The sequence below is a fragment of the Lentinus tigrinus genome (assembly GCF_003813185.1).
Source record: "Lentinus tigrinus ALCF2SS1-7 unplaced genomic scaffold L226scaffold_13, whole genome shotgun sequence".
NCBI classification, from domain to species: domain Eukaryota; kingdom Fungi; phylum Basidiomycota; class Agaricomycetes; order Polyporales; family Polyporaceae; genus Lentinus; species Lentinus tigrinus.
The window spans coordinates 168,436-187,764 of NW_027137922.1; the positions used below are offsets into that span (position 1 = coordinate 168,436).

General features: G+C 59.2%; 6 protein-coding genes across 6 annotated transcripts; 2 read left to right on the plus strand and 4 right to left on the minus strand.

Annotated features, from left to right (window-relative positions):
• Positions 1–122: 122 nt before the first annotated feature.
• L226DRAFT_463814 (uncharacterized protein) lies at positions 123–2,084 on the minus strand (the record flags this gene model as incomplete). Its single annotated transcript, XM_067675816.1, has 5 exons — positions 123–1,384; positions 1,438–1,513; positions 1,583–1,733; positions 1,789–1,820; positions 1,863–2,084. The coding sequence occupies 5 exons, from the start codon at positions 2,082–2,084 to the stop codon at positions 123–125; spliced, it is 1,743 nt and encodes a 580-aa protein (XP_067534981.1).
• A 744-nt stretch (positions 2,085–2,828) lies between these two features.
• On the plus strand, positions 2,829–3,557 carry L226DRAFT_73628 (uncharacterized protein). The gene has a single exon (XM_067687206.1). It carries the CDS (start codon positions 2,990–2,992, stop codon positions 3,377–3,379), a length of 390 nt encoding a protein of 129 aa, XP_067534982.1. The 5' UTR covers positions 2,829–2,989; the 3' UTR covers positions 3,380–3,557.
• L226DRAFT_73629 (uncharacterized protein) lies at positions 3,558–4,155 on the plus strand. Its single transcript, XM_067687207.1, has one exon. It carries the CDS (start codon positions 3,735–3,737, stop codon positions 4,062–4,064), a length of 330 nt encoding a protein of 109 aa, XP_067534983.1. The 5' UTR covers positions 3,558–3,734; the 3' UTR covers positions 4,065–4,155.
• Positions 4,032–5,027, minus strand: L226DRAFT_73556 (uncharacterized protein). The gene has a single exon (XM_067687205.1). It carries the CDS (start codon positions 4,846–4,848, stop codon positions 4,246–4,248), a length of 603 nt encoding a protein of 200 aa, XP_067534984.1. The 5' UTR covers positions 4,849–5,027; the 3' UTR covers positions 4,032–4,245.
• L226DRAFT_581984 (Pkinase-domain-containing protein) lies at positions 4,939–8,109 on the minus strand (the record flags this gene model as incomplete). The annotated part of the gene is made up of 10 exons (XM_067685545.1): positions 4,939–5,531; positions 6,277–6,418; positions 6,503–6,600; positions 6,666–6,754; positions 6,835–6,901; positions 6,978–7,087; positions 7,171–7,470; positions 7,523–7,634; positions 7,702–7,816; positions 7,856–8,109. The coding sequence occupies 10 exons, from the start codon at positions 8,107–8,109 to the stop codon at positions 5,289–5,291; spliced, it is 1,530 nt and encodes a 509-aa protein (XP_067534985.1). The 3' UTR covers positions 4,939–5,288.
• Positions 8,110–9,650: 1,541 nt separating this feature from the next.
• L226DRAFT_73552 (uncharacterized protein) lies at positions 9,651–10,644 on the minus strand. The gene is made up of 2 exons (XM_067687204.1): positions 10,412–10,644; positions 9,651–10,347 (listed from the first exon to the last, which is right to left on the minus strand). The coding sequence occupies exons 1-2, from the start codon at positions 10,435–10,437 to the stop codon at positions 9,807–9,809; spliced, it is 567 nt and encodes a 188-aa protein (XP_067534986.1). The 5' UTR covers positions 10,438–10,644; the 3' UTR covers positions 9,651–9,806.
• Between the last annotated feature and the right edge of the window lie 8,685 nt (positions 10,645–19,329).

Sequence of the window (19,329 nt, forward strand, 5' to 3'; positions counted from 1 at the left end):
AGCCGTAATCGGGTGAATCTGAGCATCGCGGTTGTCAGCCATGTTCAACCACGGACTAAACCGCATAGATACAGCACAATGAAGCGTGCATCTCAGCGGAACCGCCACCCAGCGAAGTAGACTCACTCACATCGCGTGATATCCGCCTCGCCGGCGCCGTTGCCGTAGCCGTCTGCGCCAGGCGTGTTGGCAGCCGAACTCGTCGTGCTGAGCGACGACGCACTTGTCGACGGCCGCACGCTCCGAGCCCCGGGAACACCACCGTAGATGCCGTTCGCGTGGTTGTTGTTCTCATCGACGGCGTACGCAAAATCCGCCTGAGCGGGGTTGAAGCTGTACGGATCGACCGAGGGCAGCTGGATCATGCTGCGGACGCGAGGGATGCCGCTGCCTGTGTGGTCCTCAGCAGGGTGAGGCGACGTCGAAGGACGCTGAGACGGGTGCTCCGAGTACGGAGATGGGTATGGTGACATGGCCTGACTGTGTCGCCGCTCGCGCCGGATACTCAGAGAGCCGCCGCCGTTGGGGTACGACTTCGAGGACGGGGGCCGCGACCCGGTGGGGCTTATCGGACGGTGGTGACCTGATCCCGGACGCGAGTAGTCGTGCGCGAAGTGGTGCGCGTTCGAGTCCTCGTAAGGGGTAGGCAAAGAAGACATCGACGACGCAGAGTAACCGGACGTTGGTCGGCTGTCGGGAGAAACGGGACCCGCGCTGTGGTGGCTGCGGCTGATCTGGGGGTAGGAAGACGTGTAGGTGTTGATGGCGGCAGGCTGGGGACGAGTCGAGCTCGAATAACCACTGCTCAAGTTGCTGCTGGGGTTCAACAAGCTCGACAGAGACCCGGATGAATGCGCGGTAGAGGCGCTGCCAGGAGAGAAAGACCAATTGCTGGACTGGTCAGCGTACTGGTACTGGGAGGTGGGAGACGGGAGGACCATCGCGTCGCGCCCAGAGCTAGAGTAGGACATGGAGCCGAACGCGGATGTCGACTGGGTATCTTCGGAAGGGGTAACTGGGTGGAGGGTATGCGACGAATGAGAATACAAGCTGCCGTGCGCAGAGAGCGACGGCGGATCAGAAGGGACGTTCAATGGAGGGAGAGTGGACCGGGGATAACTAGTACCCCAACCTGCAGCACCGGGCTGATTGAGAGGGGTGTAGGATCCCGGCGCAGAAAAGCCACGGGCGCGACCTTTGTACGGTGATAAATCACCTGCAGGTACAGAGAGTGGGAGGGGACCCGTACCGATCGCTGAACGCGGCGGGGGAATCTGGGGCACCTCATTGTCCCGCTTGCGAGGCTTGGGGAGACGAGGAGGGACGCGTCGCTTGAAGTTGGCGACAACCTCTGGAGGCGAGTGCCTGTTGAGGGTTGGGTGCGCTGTAGGTGGATGTCAATGACTGGAGGAAAACGTGCGACAAGGGTGCACATACACCAGGTGCTCGCGTCGGGGTCGTCGATTGCCGGGTCCACGTTGCGAAGATTGACCTTGCGCATGAAGCCGTAGATCTAAGGCACGGAGGGTGTCAGGGTCGCAGGGAAGAGAGGAGGAGGAATGTCAAGGCATTTACGACTTACGTTGAGTTGCCGAGAGAAGCTTGCGAAACGCGACTGACGGTAGACGCTGGGGAGGACATGCAGTGCGAGCTGTTCTGGTCGCTCGACGATGATGTGCTCGCCGGCGGGATCCCAGCGGATCATGTGGTGGTTTTCCGGGCGCTCGAGGAGGCTTGGGTGGTGGTGAGCGGGGAGGGGGAGGGGGTAAGACGCGTGAATACACGTACGCGTAGAGCTTTGTGAGGAAGGTTGCTTGAGGCTTTGCGGGCTGCTGCTGGGGCGCGCCATCTTGTTTTTGGACGGAGGCGTTGTCAACCTTGGGCGACTGGGAGTCGCGGGAGGGGGAGTGGGAGGGGGAGTCGGTTGATTGGCCCTCCGGGATGGACTGGGACGCGGGCTGGATGAGGGTGGGTGGGTAGACGAGGGTGGAGGGGTTTGCGAGAGACGGGTACTGCTGGTCGGAACGCGGAGGATAGGAGGTGCGCTGCTGGTAGGTGGACTGTGGATAGAGGTCTGCCGACATGGCGGGCGGGGACGTCGAAGAGGAGGGGCGGGCGGGGCGGGAGAGGAGGAATCGAATATGAAGGGCACGAGGCGTGGAGAGAAGGAGGGAGGGACTTCTCTTGGCCGAAGGGAGGGATGGGAGAGAAGAGGCAGACAAACGCAACACTTTTAGGGCAGATCCAGAGCGAGAGCAATGGATTCGCTGCCCCGCAGAAAAGGAAGGCAGCCTGGCGCGAGCGGTGGACTTAGTTTCCTCGACCGACCGGTCATCATCTCCCTCGCAGTCCCCGGGGGCCCTGTCACGCATGCATCGAATAGAGTTCGCTCCCAGTCACCGTCTTTCCAGAAAGCCACCGGCCATGGATCCAGTCAGACCCTCTGATCGAACATCCCCGTCTAAATCCGGACGCACTCCTCGGCACTTTCCTCTCCGCATGCCGTACGCGACTCCATTCCTGCCCACAACCGCTGCAGGCCAGAGCTCCTTGTGGGCTGCCTCTGCTGCTGCTGGCGTGCAGACGCGACTGCCCCTGCCCGGCCAACTCCTCCGGCCCTCCTCCGCCTCCTCCTCCGCGGCATCTCGGCACCTCTTCCAGCTGCCCCGCCTGATTGGTCGATCGCCATTTCGAGGGTGCCCCCCCAACCTTCACGGGCTCCCACGCTGCCCACCCAGCCTAGTCCATTCCGGGCACCCGCTCTCCCCGATCACCTGTGTAATGTATCCTTTATGCACAGCTTTCATCCTCATCGCTGCCACCGACGACGACCACCGCGAACCGACGACGCCCGACGCCCGACACCCGACGCCCGCCCACTCCGAGACGCACCCGCCAGCCCGCCTCCGACGCCCCGCCAGCCGGCCCCGCTCACAGGACGCCCCTGCCAGTCCCTTAGCCGAGCCTGCGCGCAGGACGTCAACGCGTCATGCCCACCCGCAGGTCGGCCCACGAGCCCACGCGTCGCGTAACGTCCACTGTCCTACGCGCTTCTGCGCCACAAAGCCATTGCCCCCACCCAGTCAGTCCTCTTCCTCCTCCTCCGCGTGTATCTCTTCTCGCCCAATTAGTCCCCGCCCTCCTCCCAGCCCCCGCACGGGTGCCGCAGCATCCTCCTATCCATGACTCGTCTCTCACCGCACCGCGCTGCGCACTCAGACTAGCGACAGATCCAACCGCCCTGTCCCCATCTCGCCAGAATTCAACATTCAATTTTGCATTCATTCTCCGTGCACGATGCAGTGCCCGCGCGCGAAACCATCTCCTCGGGCTGACAGACAATTATGTACGATACACAAAAGTACTAGCTACCTACTAGTGACATGCACGATCCGACCGCGCGCCCTGGACCCTGCAGGCTGTGGCCAAGATTGGCCCTCTTGACCGGTGATCTGTTCACTCAAACCTGCCACGCCCTCTGTCCCGCCGGCACGCCAGCGTCCAAAGCGCACCGAGCGGTGGTGGCACTGGCCCTGGCACTGGCACTGGCACTGGCACTGGCACTGGCACTGGCACGGCACGCACGGATCCGGATGCGCTCCAACTGCGGACCTTATTGACAACTGAACAATTGTCAATTGACAGACGCAGTCACCAGGGCCCCAGTCCCAATCCATCCATCATCGACATCACCCACTCGCCCGGCCACTCGAGTCTCGAATGAATTATAATGAATGAATGGCCTCTCGCCGCGAGGCTCAGAGCGTGGGCCCCTGGCCCTTGAAACGCCCACCGTCCCGGCGCCGTGCCATGCCATGCTGACATCCCCTTTCTCCCTCACAATCCCCGAAGAAGATACGCCGATGATACGCACAGCACGGAGAACACCCACAACCGTCCCAACGCCGCAACCTTATACTCGCCCTCGCCTTGCGCTAGCCCAGATCTTTGCGAAGCCGCTCCAGCAGAATAGTAATATTATTGGGCGTCGACCCGCACCGCCTGCCGCACATACCGGCCTCACCGCGGACGGTGGCAGAGAACGAACCATAAGTCCCATCTGACCAACTGCCGTACACCCGCAAGCGAGCCCCGAGGCTGACAGAGCTAGAAACGCTTCTCGATATTCATTTTGGCTGCTGCTTCCACCCGCTGATACACGTCGTCCGGCAAATATTTATCCAGGAATGCGAAAGAAATTACCGGTGCCCGGGCTCCGAGGGTCGTAACCTAGATGGTGGTCGTCTATGTCAACGGGGTGCGGTGCGGTGAGGTGCGGAATCGTGGGGTGCGTAGGGGTAGGGGTAGGGGGGCGAAAGAGCGGCGAGGTACGGACGGGAGTCGAGGCAATGGAATGATGTACAGGGTAAAAACGAGCAGAGTCAGTTGGGGTAATAATAGGTTACGGAATTTATGTGTACGGTATCGGTATGGACTTGGCACGGACGAGTGAGCTTTGAATAAATGAAGCGCAGATTGGACTAGGACTTTTGCTGTGCATGAGTGGGCGGATGCGGGCGTAATAGTACAGTGAGGATTCTGACGAGACTCAGAGAGAGAGGCAGCGAGTGGGGACGAAACGAGGGGACGACGCAGGGTGTGTGAAGTTGCTGGATGCGGGGAAGGGGAATAATGGAGGGGGATCATGGAGCCCAAAACCAAGCGAAACGTCCAAGCCCGCCGTGCCTTCACACACGCGCTGCCACGCACCACACTACACCCCAGGGAGGGATGGAAGTGCAGTAAACGTACGTACGCGTCGCCAGGCACGACGAGCATTCTACCCGACGAGTAAAAATGGTGAACGGGAAAAGGCGCGTCAGAGACCGATAAGAGCAACAGAGACATACACAATAAACGATAACAGCTACCAATCGACAGCACGAAGCAAGACCAGGGTCCTGTCAGCGATAAGAATGCAGATGCGAGAGAGAGAGAGAGGGGGGCCAGGATGACGACGAGCCGGTCCGTTGTGGGTGCGTGTGTGCAGCAGAGTTAACCCCGAGCCGTGCGGAATCGGAGGAACCGTTCAGGAGGTGCGAATGATCAAGGGAGTGTCAAACCACACCGGGGATGCCGGGTCTGTGCGGCGGGAATGATCGTAATGGTGGCCATGGTCCGATCGACTCTGCTCCACGAAGACGCACGAGCGATCGGTGGCCCCGTCCGGTGACCAAGAGAAACAGTCGCATCCGCGCACAAAGTCACTGAGCCGACGGCGTGGCAGGTATAGGGCATCTCCGGCACGGACCAACCAAACCACGCACCCGCACGGAAGCGCACGGTCTTCAGCTCTCCCCATCGTATTGCAGCGTCATACTTGAGAACGCGCTGAACTCGTCCACGGTGTGCGGGTTTGGCGGTGGGTCCAGCCCGTCCTCGCCCCCTAGTCCCGGGGAGCCGGGCACGCTCGACCCCGCGACGCCCTTGATGGGGTTCAGCGAGCTCTGCTTCTCGAGCTGGAGCGATGTCGACTCGTTCATCTGGCGGAAGTTCACCGCGTCGATCCCGTTTGAGGCTGTGGGCACGATCTGTGTGGGTGGAGTCGGCCGGCGCATTAGGACGATGATTGCAGAGCAGATCGTTGTTGTCCGAATTGCATCATGGGAAGGAGATGCGGCGAGGCGGTGCGAGCACGGCGAAGGGGGGAAAGAAGACGAAGAAGATGGTCAGCAAGCAGTTCTTCTCGGGAGACGCATACACAGGCCTCGTAACAGCATAACAGCACAAAGACAGAACGCAAAAAGAACATACGGCATCCCGCAGCACAACCGCAGACGCGGCGGCTGTGCGTGTCAATTGCGAACGACGATCAAAAGAGTTAATGGGCGGCCGCCGGGTCCAAGGGACGATGATGACATCGCCCAGATTCATTCGCATATCGCACCCCGCGCAACAGACGAGAAGACGACGAGGGATCTCGTCCTCTCGACCGTCAATCGCGATCGATGCTCCTGGGAAGCAGCCCGACGGATCCCCCCGTTTCGGCAAATCCTAAATGCCAGGTGGACGGACGATCTCCGACATGACCACGCCCCGCGCTGCGCGACACAGCCCGCCAGCCGCAAGGCTATCACTCGTCCTTCTGGTACCCCGCGCGGCCAGCCAATCCAGCTTCGCGGAGCATGCGTCCCAAAGCGGCCCGCCAAGAGCGCGACACCTAACCTGATTAGACCGTGCATGTGCGCGGCGGCGACCCATGTGATCACCGTGTGTGCGCGCGCAGGGTTGCCACATTTGGCGAGCAGGGCGAACGTAGGATGAGAAGGAACTCACCGGTGGCTGCGTGTTTCGCAATAGACCCCAATTGATTTTGGCGAACCACTTGTGCTGCTTGACCTCCGAGGCGCCGCTCTTGCTGCCTAGGCGGGTCGATTCCTTCTTATCGAGCAGACGCGTGATGACATCCTTGCAGGCGCTACGAGGACAAACCACGTAATAGAGAGATCATGGTAGCGTTAGTGGAACGGTGCGCGACAGACTTAGACCGGAACATGCTTACTGTGACACCTTCGGCGTATCTCGGAAATGAACGGGTAGGTTCAATATATTGTGGAACGTGTCGTTGCGCTCAACACCCTTGAACGGCGTAGTCGCGTACTGCGCAACAAGGTCCGAGGCGTCAGTCTGTGGGAATGAGGGACAAAGCTCGGTTGCAGACTCACAATCATCTCATAGATGAGGATGCCTAGTGTCCACCAGTCCACGGCAGAAGTGTGCCCAGATGTCTGGATCACCTCGGGCGCGATGTACTCTAATCCGGCACAAAGCAACAACGCCACAACGTCAGTGCACCGCTCTGGGTCCGCCGGCGGCACTAAGCAAGGCACTCACCCTCTGTCCCAACGAAGGAGTTCGTGCGGAAGTCGGCTGTGCATGCTCGGGTATCGATTAAAGGGGTCTGCGACAGCAGCAGAGAATGACAGAGTTCGGATCAGCAAGCGCGGTGACGCAACGTATGGAAGATAGGAGCATACCCCATTCTCCTCCGTGTGTATAGTCGCGGGCCGACCACCGCGCTCGTTGGCTTGTTTCGCCAGGTCGAAATCCGATAGCATTATGTGTCCAGACTGGTGTAGTAGGATATCTGACGATATGCGTGTCAGCACAGCACTCAACGCGTCGCGGGATCAGGCCCGTAGCGGCCGAGGCCACCGGTGAAATACGCACTTTCAGGTTTCAGATCCCGGTATATAAAACCCATAAGGTGCAGGTATTCAAGCGCTGCCGTCACCTCCGCAGCGTAAAACCGCGAAGCATCCTCTGTAAGACACTTCCCTGGCCGCGATTGGAGTGCTCGGAAGAACTCGCCGCCCATGCAGTACTCCATGCAGAAGTACAGAAAGTTCTCGGACTGGAAGGAGTGATAAAGTGTGACGATGAAGGGATGATTTGCCGTTGCGAGGATCTCCTGCTCCGTCAAAGCGCGCTTGATCTTTTTCCGCTCAATCATCTCCTTCTTGGAGAGGACTATGTCCTGCGATGAGCCAGATGCGTGCATCTCGGTGGTGGAACGGCGCACCTTTCATGGCGAACAGCTTGCCTGTCTTCTTCTCCCGCACAAGGTACACCTTCCCGACGTCGCCCCTTCCCAGCATCTTGATCTTGTGGAAGCTCCCGGGACCCACTTCCACCTACACAGGGAGCACGATCTCTCCTTGAGGGGGCGGCAAAGCGGAAGAAGTGAAGACGGAGACGCACCGACTTGACCTTAATAGAATGGCTCGAATACGTCCTTCTAAACGCGATCTTCCCCGGGCCCTCTGATGTCTGCGTGTTGGTAACCCGATCCTTCGTCTTGAATCCCGCGTTGGAACTCGCCGAGCGCAACTGCCGCGAAGGCGCGCCCCGGGACGAAGCCGAGGAGAGCGTCTCGAGCGAGTTCGTGCCCTGTTCCGAGTTGGACTCTGGCATCGGAGGCACCGTGTCCCCAGGCGAGAGCAGCCCGTTCTTCGTCGTCGCGTTGTGGGACGACCGGCCGCCGAGCGCAAAGAGCCCCTTCGCGTTAGGCGCCGACGCGACGCGGCGGATGAAACGCGACGCATTCGCCCCGATCGCCTTGGGCGAGAGCGGGCCGCGGGTTGACGGCGTGGTCGGGGTCGGGGGCATGAACGAGAGCTGTGATGAGGTGGCGGTCTGGGGCGCCTTGCGACCGAGCATGCGCTGTTTGTCGGACCGTTTCTTTGAGCGCGACTTCTCTGTGCTCGCCGAGGGGTCGACTTCTGATGAGGGTGCGTGTGCAAAGTAGTCTGGAGTTGGCGGTGCTCTGTGCACGGCCCGCGTGGGCATAGAGGGATTAGAGTCGCTGGAGAGCGTGTTCGACGAATTGTACGAAGACCGTCGATCCGGTGACGCGAGAAGTGTAGGAATCGAAGACGCAGCGGAAGTAAGTGGAGTCAGTGCGCTTGGAGAGGTATGGATGGTACTCGTGTCAAGAGTGAGGGAGGAGGTGGCAATCTTCTTGGACGACTGGCTCCCTAACCTGAATATGGACTTCCATGCAGATTGGCTGCTTGGTGACGCGGGCGACAGTGGATGGACGGGAAGAGGGGAATGGTGAGGAATGACGGGGCTGATGCTTTCTGTGTTGGGACTTGAGTGGACCATGGCTGCCCGAGCTAGTGAGCGGAAGATGTTGGGCCGTGCGTAGGCGAGTGATGGGGGGGCTGATGAAAGAATGGCAAGTAGACTACTCGCAGTCGTACGCGGCTCACAGGACAGCGAGAGCACAAGGAGGAATCGTCCGGGACAGCAGAGGTGAGAGAATAAAGGAGGGACCAGCGGAGCACCGTCGTCGACACTCGCTTACGGCCAAGTTTGCAAATGAGAGCGCTCGACGACAGTAAGCGTACGCTAAGCAGTCCTATGTAGCTCCAGCGTCCTTTACTCTTCTTACAGGCTCTAATCTTACGTCAGCAGCAACCGGTCCCGGTCTGTCTGTGCCTCCTCGCTCGCTCCCTCTTTGTCTCCTGCCATGTCTCCTGCCTTTGCTAGCACGCTTGTTCTTCCAAGCAGTGGCGGGCCCGTGGGCAGACACCCCGCACCTAGCCCCATCCAGCACCATCCGTTTCACCCGCGCCCGCCCGCCTGATCTCTCGGTTGTTGTGTTCACCCGCCTGTATTAAAACATACAATACCGCTTATCAAGGCACGGTAATTGCTGCTGTCGCCTCGTGGACCTTCGTGGACTCGCCCATCCTCCTCCACCTTCCCAGACCAACGCTCGCAAGAACACATTTCTTGTTCCGTATGAGTCTATGACTGCATATAACGCCGCTGGACTCGTCCAGAACCCGCCTTCTCTTCCTGCGACCCTTGCTTGGCGGTAGGTGGCGCCAGGCGCACGGTGTTCCCTTGTACCGCGCGAACGGCATCTCAGCGAAGTGGGTTCGTTCGCAGTTCGCAGATGATGAGAGAACTGCCACTGTCTCCGGCACAATGATACTGTCTGTACACGACTGCAGCTCCCGTGAACCAGTGCGTTCCAACTGCATGCATCTCGGCAGAGCCTGTCAAAAAAGAGTTCAAACTTGAAACCCGTTTAGAAGGTTCCCGGCCATCTGTCCGTCGACCGCCTAAGTCCGGTCACCAGATGCTGCAGCATGCCTTTACAGTTTCCAGCGAGAGTTCTGTCTACTGTCCAGGTGACGCGCCGAACAGATGCCAGACAGACTCAGAGGGAGAGGCACGCATGATTGACTCCAGTCCAACGTCAACTGCGCTATCTCCAGCAGTTATGGACGGCGCATCTACGAATGCAGCGGGCGACTGGCTTGTCCTCGGAGTACAGGCATCTCGGGACCTTTTCATCGGCGTTCTGGGAGCACATGTGCATGCGTTCTGATGATGTATAGCACCCTTGTGTGAAGACGAAAGACAAGAAAAGTCTGGCGCTGGGGCGCACAGACCAGGAGGCTGCAGCAGCGAGCGTCAGAGACGTCAAGCTTCTGCTTCCGCCGATCGAGAAACGCAGAAGGGATCCAGCTAGCTCTCACTTCTCTCGCTGGACACTGCGGGAAGTGGTGGGTGGGATAGCTTCTGGCCCACGACCATCTGTTTGAGTGGCCCCAACATGGCGAAGAAGGATCGCAGGAGAAGCGCTTGATTGAGCTACATCGCGTTTGGAACCCTTTGCGGCCACAGTCCCTTAGTGGGCCAACTCCGAAGGAAGACGGAGTCTCATCACAAGGTGAGGGAGTCTGTATGATTGATTTGGACCCAAAAGGTCGGGAGCGAATGCTGAGTCTGAAGGCAGAAAGTTGGGAGAGATGGGGAGATGCTCTGTGCTGGGAGAGGCGGCGGTGCGCGTGCGAACGGAGTGCAGATGACGGAAGGACGGTTGCCGTTCTGTTAGATGAGTACGTATAGAGACTGATTTGGCGCCACACCGGGCTTGTGGGTCTGGACTTACATACCGACAGGAGAGAATGCCGTCATCGTCGGCGGTCAAGAGGGAGGGGGGATGGCCGAGGAATCAGAGCATCAGGACATAACATGATGTGCTGCTTGATCTGCAGCGCGAACAGGGGAGTGCCCATGTGCCCATGTGCTCGTCAGACCCGTTGCAGCTGGAGAGACCCACCAGGTCCCACCGCCACTCGGGGTGACGGTGGAGGAGGAAGCGAGGAGGAAAGACTGATCATGATAGTAACAGTTCGGGCGGAAGTGGAACGCACAATCAGACTGACAAGTGCGCTCAGATCACCGACGGACACGACAGCGAGCGCCGCGTCAGCACATGGCGTGTATGAATGGGGACGGCGGGAGTAGAGAGGACGAATGAGGAGGAGGGCATCGCGACATGGCGACAAGGGTACGTACCTAGGCGGCTCTGGGAAAATTAAATTGGTTGATGAGGAGCGCCACAAAGACGATCCCGCCGAAAGTGGCAGTGGGATGGGAGCGTGAGGCGGTCGAGATGGCGGGATGGCGCGGAAGCGATGCAGGAGACCGGGAGACGCCTGGGGAGGGGAGGACCCCGAGGGCGGGGGGAGCGAGGCCAGGAGCGCAGAGGGGAGCCGGAGCACTGAGGAGGACGGCGAGTGACAGCGAGCACGGTATCACTCCGATCTGAAGCCGGCGGGCGCAGGAGATGCCGCTTGTGGGGGGCAGCCACTGCTCGGGCGAGAGGAATGAGCCTGTCCGACACGCGATCCCGCCGACGCGTTCCTGCCCACGTCGAGCATGGCAGGCCCAGTGCTGTTAATCCCGGCCACGCAGGGAAGCCCGCCCCCCGCCTTACGTTCTCCCGTCCACGTCAAACAATCCGCACCCAGCTCTCGCAGGCCCATTCCCTTGCACGGCTCCACTGCGACCACCCCTGCGCGACGCAAGTCTGATCGACTCGCACACGCTGTTCGTTCCTCCACTCCCCGACTCGCCCCGTAACCACTCCGAGGGGCACTCCCCTTGCCCGTCTCGCCCTCGATCCACCACGCGTGCCCCGCCTCCGACGACACCTCTCGTCCGCGCAGGCACAAACTCTGTCACTCCCGTCTAGAATCCTCTGCATTAGCCCTGCACCACGCTGTGACCAGATAGACCTACTCCAGCAATACACTTGCCCCCATTCATTCCTTCTCCCTACCGGGTCCTGCCAATCCGGGAAACGCCAGCACCAGCTCAGTCTGGTCCACTCCGGACGGGTAACCCAGCGTCCCCAATGGTCCGCGTGCCAGTGCTCGCTTAGATAGTCGCTGCCTCTCAGGGATTCCATCGGTGCGCCGAGTCCAAGTACCTTCTCCATAGCCCTAGAGATGTGCTCAGTCCATACCGCAGCAAGTCAATGGCACACCCACAGGCGCTCGCAATCCCGCTTGGGCACCGTGGTGGTGACCGTGACCGTCGCGTATCACATCTCGCCCATGCGTTTCTCTCCCACTCTCCAGCCCGACCCGGACCCACAACGTGCCACCGTGGGCGTTCTGCCCTCTCGATCAAGAAGAACTTCCTCGTTCCTAGAATACCCCCTAGCCGACCTGTGAGTCCTTGTGTTTCTCCGGGAAAATTGTACTCCAGCACTAACCTCCCTCGATCGTCACCAGTCGTCCGTTGCGCAGCGGGCCTTCAGTAGCTCGAACCGAGTCCAGACCTCGTGTTCACTTGCGCAGGGATGGGTCGCCGGTGCGAGTAGCGGACGAGCTTACACAAATTTCCTGGAAGCTCACCATGGCACCGATCGACGTGGGCCATGCATCCACCTCCTTATAGCCATCCTGTGGTTTAACAAGCCCACTACGGACATAACGCAGCCTTGTCCTGCCCTATCTCCGAGGCACCTCGTCCGGTGCTACCGATCGCCTGAACCTAGCCGCTGAGAAGTTGACGTACAGGCTCGCAATGACCTCTCCAGTGCGGGAACCGGGAGCGCAGTGGCGGCACTTACGTGAACCCACCCACAGGTGGGGGCTCTGCCTCCGCAAGGATGCGACTCCGAGTCCTTGCAGACTGGCCTAGACGACCGTGACTCTTGACTGTACCCAGGAGTGACGATCGGCAGCTCAGTCTGGTCGACACAACCTGGAGACCCCAAGCACCCTTGGGGAGGTCTGCGACGCGGGGTAGACGTAGCTTGCCTGTATATCGATTTAGAACCGCCGACTATCCTGCAGCACAGGCTGTTCAAGTACAGATGTCAGTCATGAGTGCCAGTAGTAGAATAGCTTTGAACCTTGACCTAACCTCTGTGGTCTTGCTGCAGCTGCAGCAACGCCACCGCGACTGCGGGTCACAAGCTCGCCACTGGTCATATCTCGTTCCGCTGCAGCACATCGACTTCCTGCTCGGACGTTGTAGTGCCCACACTTCGCTGGCACCCGGGCGGGCTGGCTTCACGGAACTACCCGTTCGAGCCTACTCGGGGCCCTCGCACCACGACGCCCACATTGCATCTTACCATACACTCATCAATGAGTATACTGAGTAGCCCTCCGCCGCGTTGTCTATGACAGCGCAGAGTGCCCAGGCACCCGCAACTTGGCAGTCTCGTGTGCCGAGGACGACTGGCATACGCGCACCGTGACCTTGTTCGTACCGTCGGAAGACGGCCCCGAGTCGGGGAGCGTGAAGTGCACGAAGCACCGTAGGTGCTCCCGCGTAGCTCGGGCAGGAACCACAAGTGCCATCTGTAGCACTGTAGTCGACCCGTCGGGTGTGGACTCTCCGGTAGTTCCCGGGAGAAATGTCCCAATCCTACATGAACCGACGGGAAAGTTGTTGAGATTGAGCAAGTGTGAGTTATGTAACTGCCTGACGTACCTCAGGCCCCATGCCTCAGATTGCGTACCGCCGTTCGAATTGCTTTCGCTCTCGCCCATGTCGCATGGGAGCCGACGCCCGTGCGTCAGTACTTTGTGCGCAAGACGGCTGCTCATTCAGGGTGACACGGGCCAACGTTGGAAATCGTGCGTAGCTCAAGCAGAAGTGCTCATGCCCCCCCTTGCTCGCATTTCGAACAAATCGCACTTGACTCGGCTCGTCTCGTTCTTACAGTGTTGGCTTGACGGGCGGTCAACGTACAAGTTTCACTTTCACGTCCGGGCTTCATCGGCATCAGCATCCACTCACCAGCCACCAATTCGCCATCGTCACGGTCCGGGCTTGGAGACGTCGGGAAAGCTGTTGCTGTTGTGAGGGAAGGCCGTGCCATCGCACTTGTGCTGTATGATCATCCCCTGGAGGAACGACGTGTCAGTGAGTGCTGGCACATGTTCATCTGTCTGTTGCCGTCCCGCGCATTGTTCGGGGTGCCATCGTGCCAGTTCTGCTCGGCAATATCGTCAGATATCAGGGGACGCACGGCGCGGACTGCATGACGGTCGTGAGACTTGCATACAACTGATGCTGGTCGGAGGGAGACGTGCCGGCTCCGACGCACGCATTGACGTCGCAAGCTGGCAGCGGACCCCGGGTGCGACCGCTTGATGAAGTTCGGCATTGGCGTCGCGAACCACTAGGATCTCCGTTCGGACAGTCTGCGAAGTGGTACCTATGGCGGACCAGCCGTCGAATTGTGAGCAGTGAGGTACCGAGCGGTGATACGAGGACCCACTTTTCCACAGAAAAGTCATCGTCCCCATCCTCATTGTCACAGCCGTTCGTTTTCTCGCGACACCCCCACGGATCACTATCTCCCGTGGCCCATAACTAACGGAACAATAGCGAGGCAACTTCCATATGTTCCGCTGCGCACGGCATGCATTGACAGCTGCTCTCTTCATTCTTGATGTTTGCAAGGCGGTACCGGCGGTTCGGAGTAGTAACGGGATCGACGCCACGGCATCTGTTAGCTCTCCGGTAGTTCCCGGGAGAAAGATCCCAATCCTACGTGAACCGACGGGAAAGTTGTTGAGATTGAGCAGGTGTGAGTTATGTAACTGCCCGACGTACCTCAGGCCCCATGCCTCATGTTGCGTACCGCCGTTCGAATTGCTTTCGCTCTCGCCCATGTCGCATGGTAGCCGACGCCCGTACGTCAGTACTTTGCAAGGCGGCTGCACATCCAGGGCGACACGGGCCAACGGCGCAACTCGCGCGTAGCTCGAGCAGAAGTGCTCGTGCTCTCTTCGCTCGCATTTCGAACGACTCGCCCTTGGCTCGGCTCGTCCCGGCCCGTTCTGTTGGCTTGACCGTGACGGATGGTCGACGTTCAAGTGCAAGTTTCACGTCCGGGCTCCATCGGTATCGGCATCAGCGTCCAGCCACTAGCCACCCGTCACCAGTCACCAATCCGGGCTTGGAGACGTCGCCGGGCAAGCTGTTGCTGTTTGTGGTGGAAAGCCGTGTCCGGGTCCGAGCACTTGGGTTGTATAATCATTGATCATCTCCTGGAGGAACGAAGTGTCAGTGAGTGAGTGCGACGTATCTGTCTGTTGCCGTCCCGCCTGTTGTTCGGGGTGACATCATGATTATGTCCGGGAATGTCGACAGATATCATCGGGGAAAGTGTGGATTGCATGTACATATGACGGTCGTGAGACTGGCAAACAACTAAACTGATGCTGCCTGGGAGGGAGACGTGGCGGCTCCGACGCGCGCATTGGAGTCGCAAGCTGGCGGTGAACCCCGTCGGGTGCGACCGTTTGATGGTTCGACGTTGGCGTCACGACCCACTATCTCCGTTCAGACAGTCTCCGAGATGGTGCCTATAGCGGACCAGCCGTCAGCTTGTGAGCAGTGAGGTACCGACAGTGATACGAAGATCCACTTTCCTGTGGACAACTTGAACGCATGGTCCCCACCCTCACTGTCATAATAGCCGTTTGTTTTCTCGCGACTCCCCCACGGACCACTATCTCCTTTGGCCTATAGTTGACGGAACAACAGCCAGGCAGTTTCCATCTGTTCCGCTAGTACGCATGGCATGCATTGACAGCTGCCCTCCGTTCTTGATTGTCTGCAAGGCGGTACCTAGGATAAGCGAGCCGTCGAAGAGTAGCAGGATCGTCGCCACAGCATGGATATTTGGCTTCAGCCACCGTCACAGCCAGCCACTCCCGTCCCAGGCCGACCCTCGAAAGGACTCCCTTCGGCCGTAGGCCCATCTGTCGCGCAAGTTGGTCGGTCCGGCCATGTAGTCATCTGGGCGGTCTCCCAGTCGCCGTCGGAATTCGAGAGACCTGTCATCTCTCCCCCAGTTCCTGTAACGTCGGGAGTGGGCAGGGAGAAGGTTTCTCCCCGGGGCCGACAAATTGAAAGACGACCGCTGCAAGCCGCCCTCGCATGCGGAACGCGGCCGCGGGAGCGGCACCGACACATCTGTCCTGTCCAGTGTCTCCCGGCGTAGGGCGGACCAGCGAAACACTCAGCCACTGCGGGATCGGGATGCGGATCCTGCTCCGACCTCGTCGGAGGCATCTCGCTGGCCGCTGCGCCGCGAGCAGGCGGACATGGTTAGAAAACTCACGTCGACAATCAGCGCGCACTTCGTGCCCGCAGCGGAGCTTGAGGTCACAGGGGAAGGGATGCGGCGGCATGTCGTAGCCCGTTTTCGCCAGGAGGCAGGGGACGATTCAGATAAATGGGGGTAGGTCGTGCCAGCGGTGGAACATGGTCTTGTCAGTTACGATAGCATGTCCCACATCGAATGAATGCGAAAGGTCCCGGTGCGTGGTCTTGCGCTGGTTCTGAGTTCCAGCCAGGGAGACGCCAGATGAGAATAGCCTGTCGGAGGGCGTCTCGGAGCTCGATCCTACGGGCGACATACATAGTCCTGGGTGCCTGTAAGGTACTTCAAACCCTCTCAGTAATACTGGCGTTGCGTGCTCAGCGCTCAGCTCCGGGCGTGTCGGATGCAACTCACTAATGCTGTCCTCTGACACGAAGTTCCCTGCTCGACGTGGATTGTACTATACTGTCAGCATCCACTCGCTTCTAGAGCTTCAGCTGACGGTCACTTCGTGAGGTACCCGTCAAGTACCTCTGTGAGAGATTCTCACTCTAGTTGCTGAGTGGCTGTGGCCTCACGTCTCCACTCCCGAGCAGCTCGGATGGTGAAGCCCAACGCAGTGTAAGCCGTACCTGTCATTAGCGTTAGCATCAGCTACGGGCAGAACCCCATCCTTCCGACGCTTACTGAGACCCATACAATCCGTCCCTGCACCGTCAAAGACGGAGCTGACGACAGAGACCGATGTGCCGAGGCGACCGGAGGATACAGCAATGACGTCGACGGTCGCCCGCGCAGATATACTTGCTCGGAGGCTGGACTCTGTCGGCCATGTGCGCAGCGTGTATGCATTGGTCGTAGCGAACCATCTAGTACTTATCGTGGGCATCGGGAGCGGTTAGAACTATCGGACGAGGCGTGCCAGACTGTGCACGCGCTATGTTCGGCGTTCCCAGGGCACTGAGAGAAGGCGGGAGTTAGCACGAGAGCGCAAAATCAAATTGCGTGGTACTTTACGTATTAAATATGGTGCAGCAACGAACCCGTGAACATATGCATATGGGCTATTGGGAAACAAAGGCAGGCAGGTTTGAACTTTGAAGAACAAGGTCGTCCGCCGCAGTCAGGATTCCCGATCGGAGGGCGAGAGATTCGGAGGTGCAGCAGGCCGCCGATGGTTTGAGAGAACGGATGAATGGCGGTAGTCCGCACTCGGAGGAACCATGATCGTGCTGTAATGCTTGCGACGTCAGTGGTCTGATTGCAGATTGAGAGCGCACCCGACCGACTACAGGGTATGTTACGGTTAATAGGGAGATAGATCGGATGTACTGAGGACTTACTTGGGATCCCCGGAAGTAGCCACGCAGCCAAGCATCCGCGATGCTTGCTCGGCGGCGGGAGCCAACCATGATTTGCGGTTCGGACGGCGTGCGAGTGCGCGCGATGATCATGTACATTCGCACCCGATGTATTGAAGGCCATACGTCATGCCGCACGCATTAGGTGCGTTGGCAAAGCCACAAAAGCGGTTCTCATACTATGCTACTGCGCAACCCTGCCGTGCTCGCTGGGAAGTAGAGTATCGTACGAGCTGCTGGGTAGGGAGCAGCTCCGCGTCCCTTTTGAATTGATTTGTACGGGCTACAACTGTTGTGTGAAGCCGTCGCAGTGTACACTGGTGAGAACGGATCCAAGCGAGACCCCGGACATGCGTGCTCGGTGAACCGACTCCGAGCTCTGTCGGTAGATACACGGGGAATTTACATGAGAGGAACACCTGAGGGGTCCAATGCTCATTCAATAATCCGCGCGTCTGTGAAGCGTTACAAGGTGACAAATGCACTGGTGGCGACACCTCGTCCGACCAGCCATGCCAGTGCTTCGACTCAACGTACGGCTGGTCCACGCTCTGTTGCCACGGGGTGCTGCTGGGAGCCGCTGCAATTGACAGAGATGCAAACTCACGATATACCGTTCCATAATTGTCAACCGCAACTGATCAGCATACCTCTCCGTGCCCCTTACACTATAACGCATTGTCGACACTTCGTAGAGTCCTGCTTACCAGAGGGCGCAGCCCTCGAAGGCAATCAAGGAAGTTGTCATCCGACGGAGGAGACATCGTCTACAACCTCCCCTGCATGAGTATGCTCACGCACGGCAAGTTGTAGACCACACCTCGTCCGTCTCCTTCGTCCATCGTACCACTAATTGGAGCCTGAAACACGAGGCGGGAGCCGCAACTTCAAAGGGTAACGAGCTCGAGGGGCGAGACCAACGACGAGCATTCCTCGCTGCTCCCGCGACGATCAGCGTGTAAACCGCAGCAGGAGCAGTACTCAGGGTCACAGGTAACCCGTCGGGACTGATCCTAGACTCCATCGGAGCGCGCCCGGCATCGTACCCTCAAGCCTCAAACAACACGCCTCGTTCTCGGAACGGCATAAGACCATTCCAGACTCGAACCTCGGCCCTCGACTCAGGCAACGAGGATATGTCAAGCGACTGTATGCGCCCAATATCCGAGACGAATGAACTGTCGCTGATGACGAATCCACGCCCAGGATATCGCCCAAGGCCTACCAGCGCCCCGAGCCTACTGCGGGGCGGGGCGCCAGGCACACCCATGAGCCCACGTAACACGTCGGGGCGGGCTACTTGCAGGTAGCCGAGCGCTGCTTCGAACGTGGGGAGGCTCCACTTGCCACGGGCCTGCAGGCTGCCATGACCACCAGTGCCGCCCTATCAGCAAACAGGTTTCGGGGAGAACGCTAGTCTGAAGATGGGACGGCCATGACCGGAACTCGGAACTCGGGACGTGGTGGGTGCATGGAAGTGCGCGTGATGGGGCGTATGGCCGGGCGGGGGCTGCGAGGGGTGTGCATGACATACCTCGACGTGCGCCACTGGCGGTCCTCTGATCGGTGAATTGGGTAGGGGCCGTAGAGTGGCTGGAGGCTGGAGGCAACGACATGGCTCGACATATGTTGTCATGCTGGCATAGGGTTTCCGGACAGCCGGGAGTCACGTTGCGGACTGCGTAGCAGCAGTAACAGAAGATGGCATCGGAACGCTAGGTGGAGGAAGATTGAGGAGTGCTGGAAAGTCATAGAACCTCGTAGCGGGAGGAACGCTGGTGTCGGAGTGATGGAGAAATGCGGACCTGTGGACGTTAGTCCGAGGTTGCTCTTGCTATCGACCTATGCTGTCTGGGCCATCGATATAGGGAGTCATCAGTTGGCATATTTGTCCTATAGGAACATCAAGACAGCGGACTTATCGGCACAGGAATCGGCACCAACCACATCATGCCGCTGGAGAGACGGAAGTCGATGTTCCGAAGGTCAAGACCTGCAGCGAGGAGCCACGTATGGAATGTCAAGGACCGGGTGGAGCTTCTCTGAAACCTCGTATATGTGCGCCAGGAAGATTGGTACGGC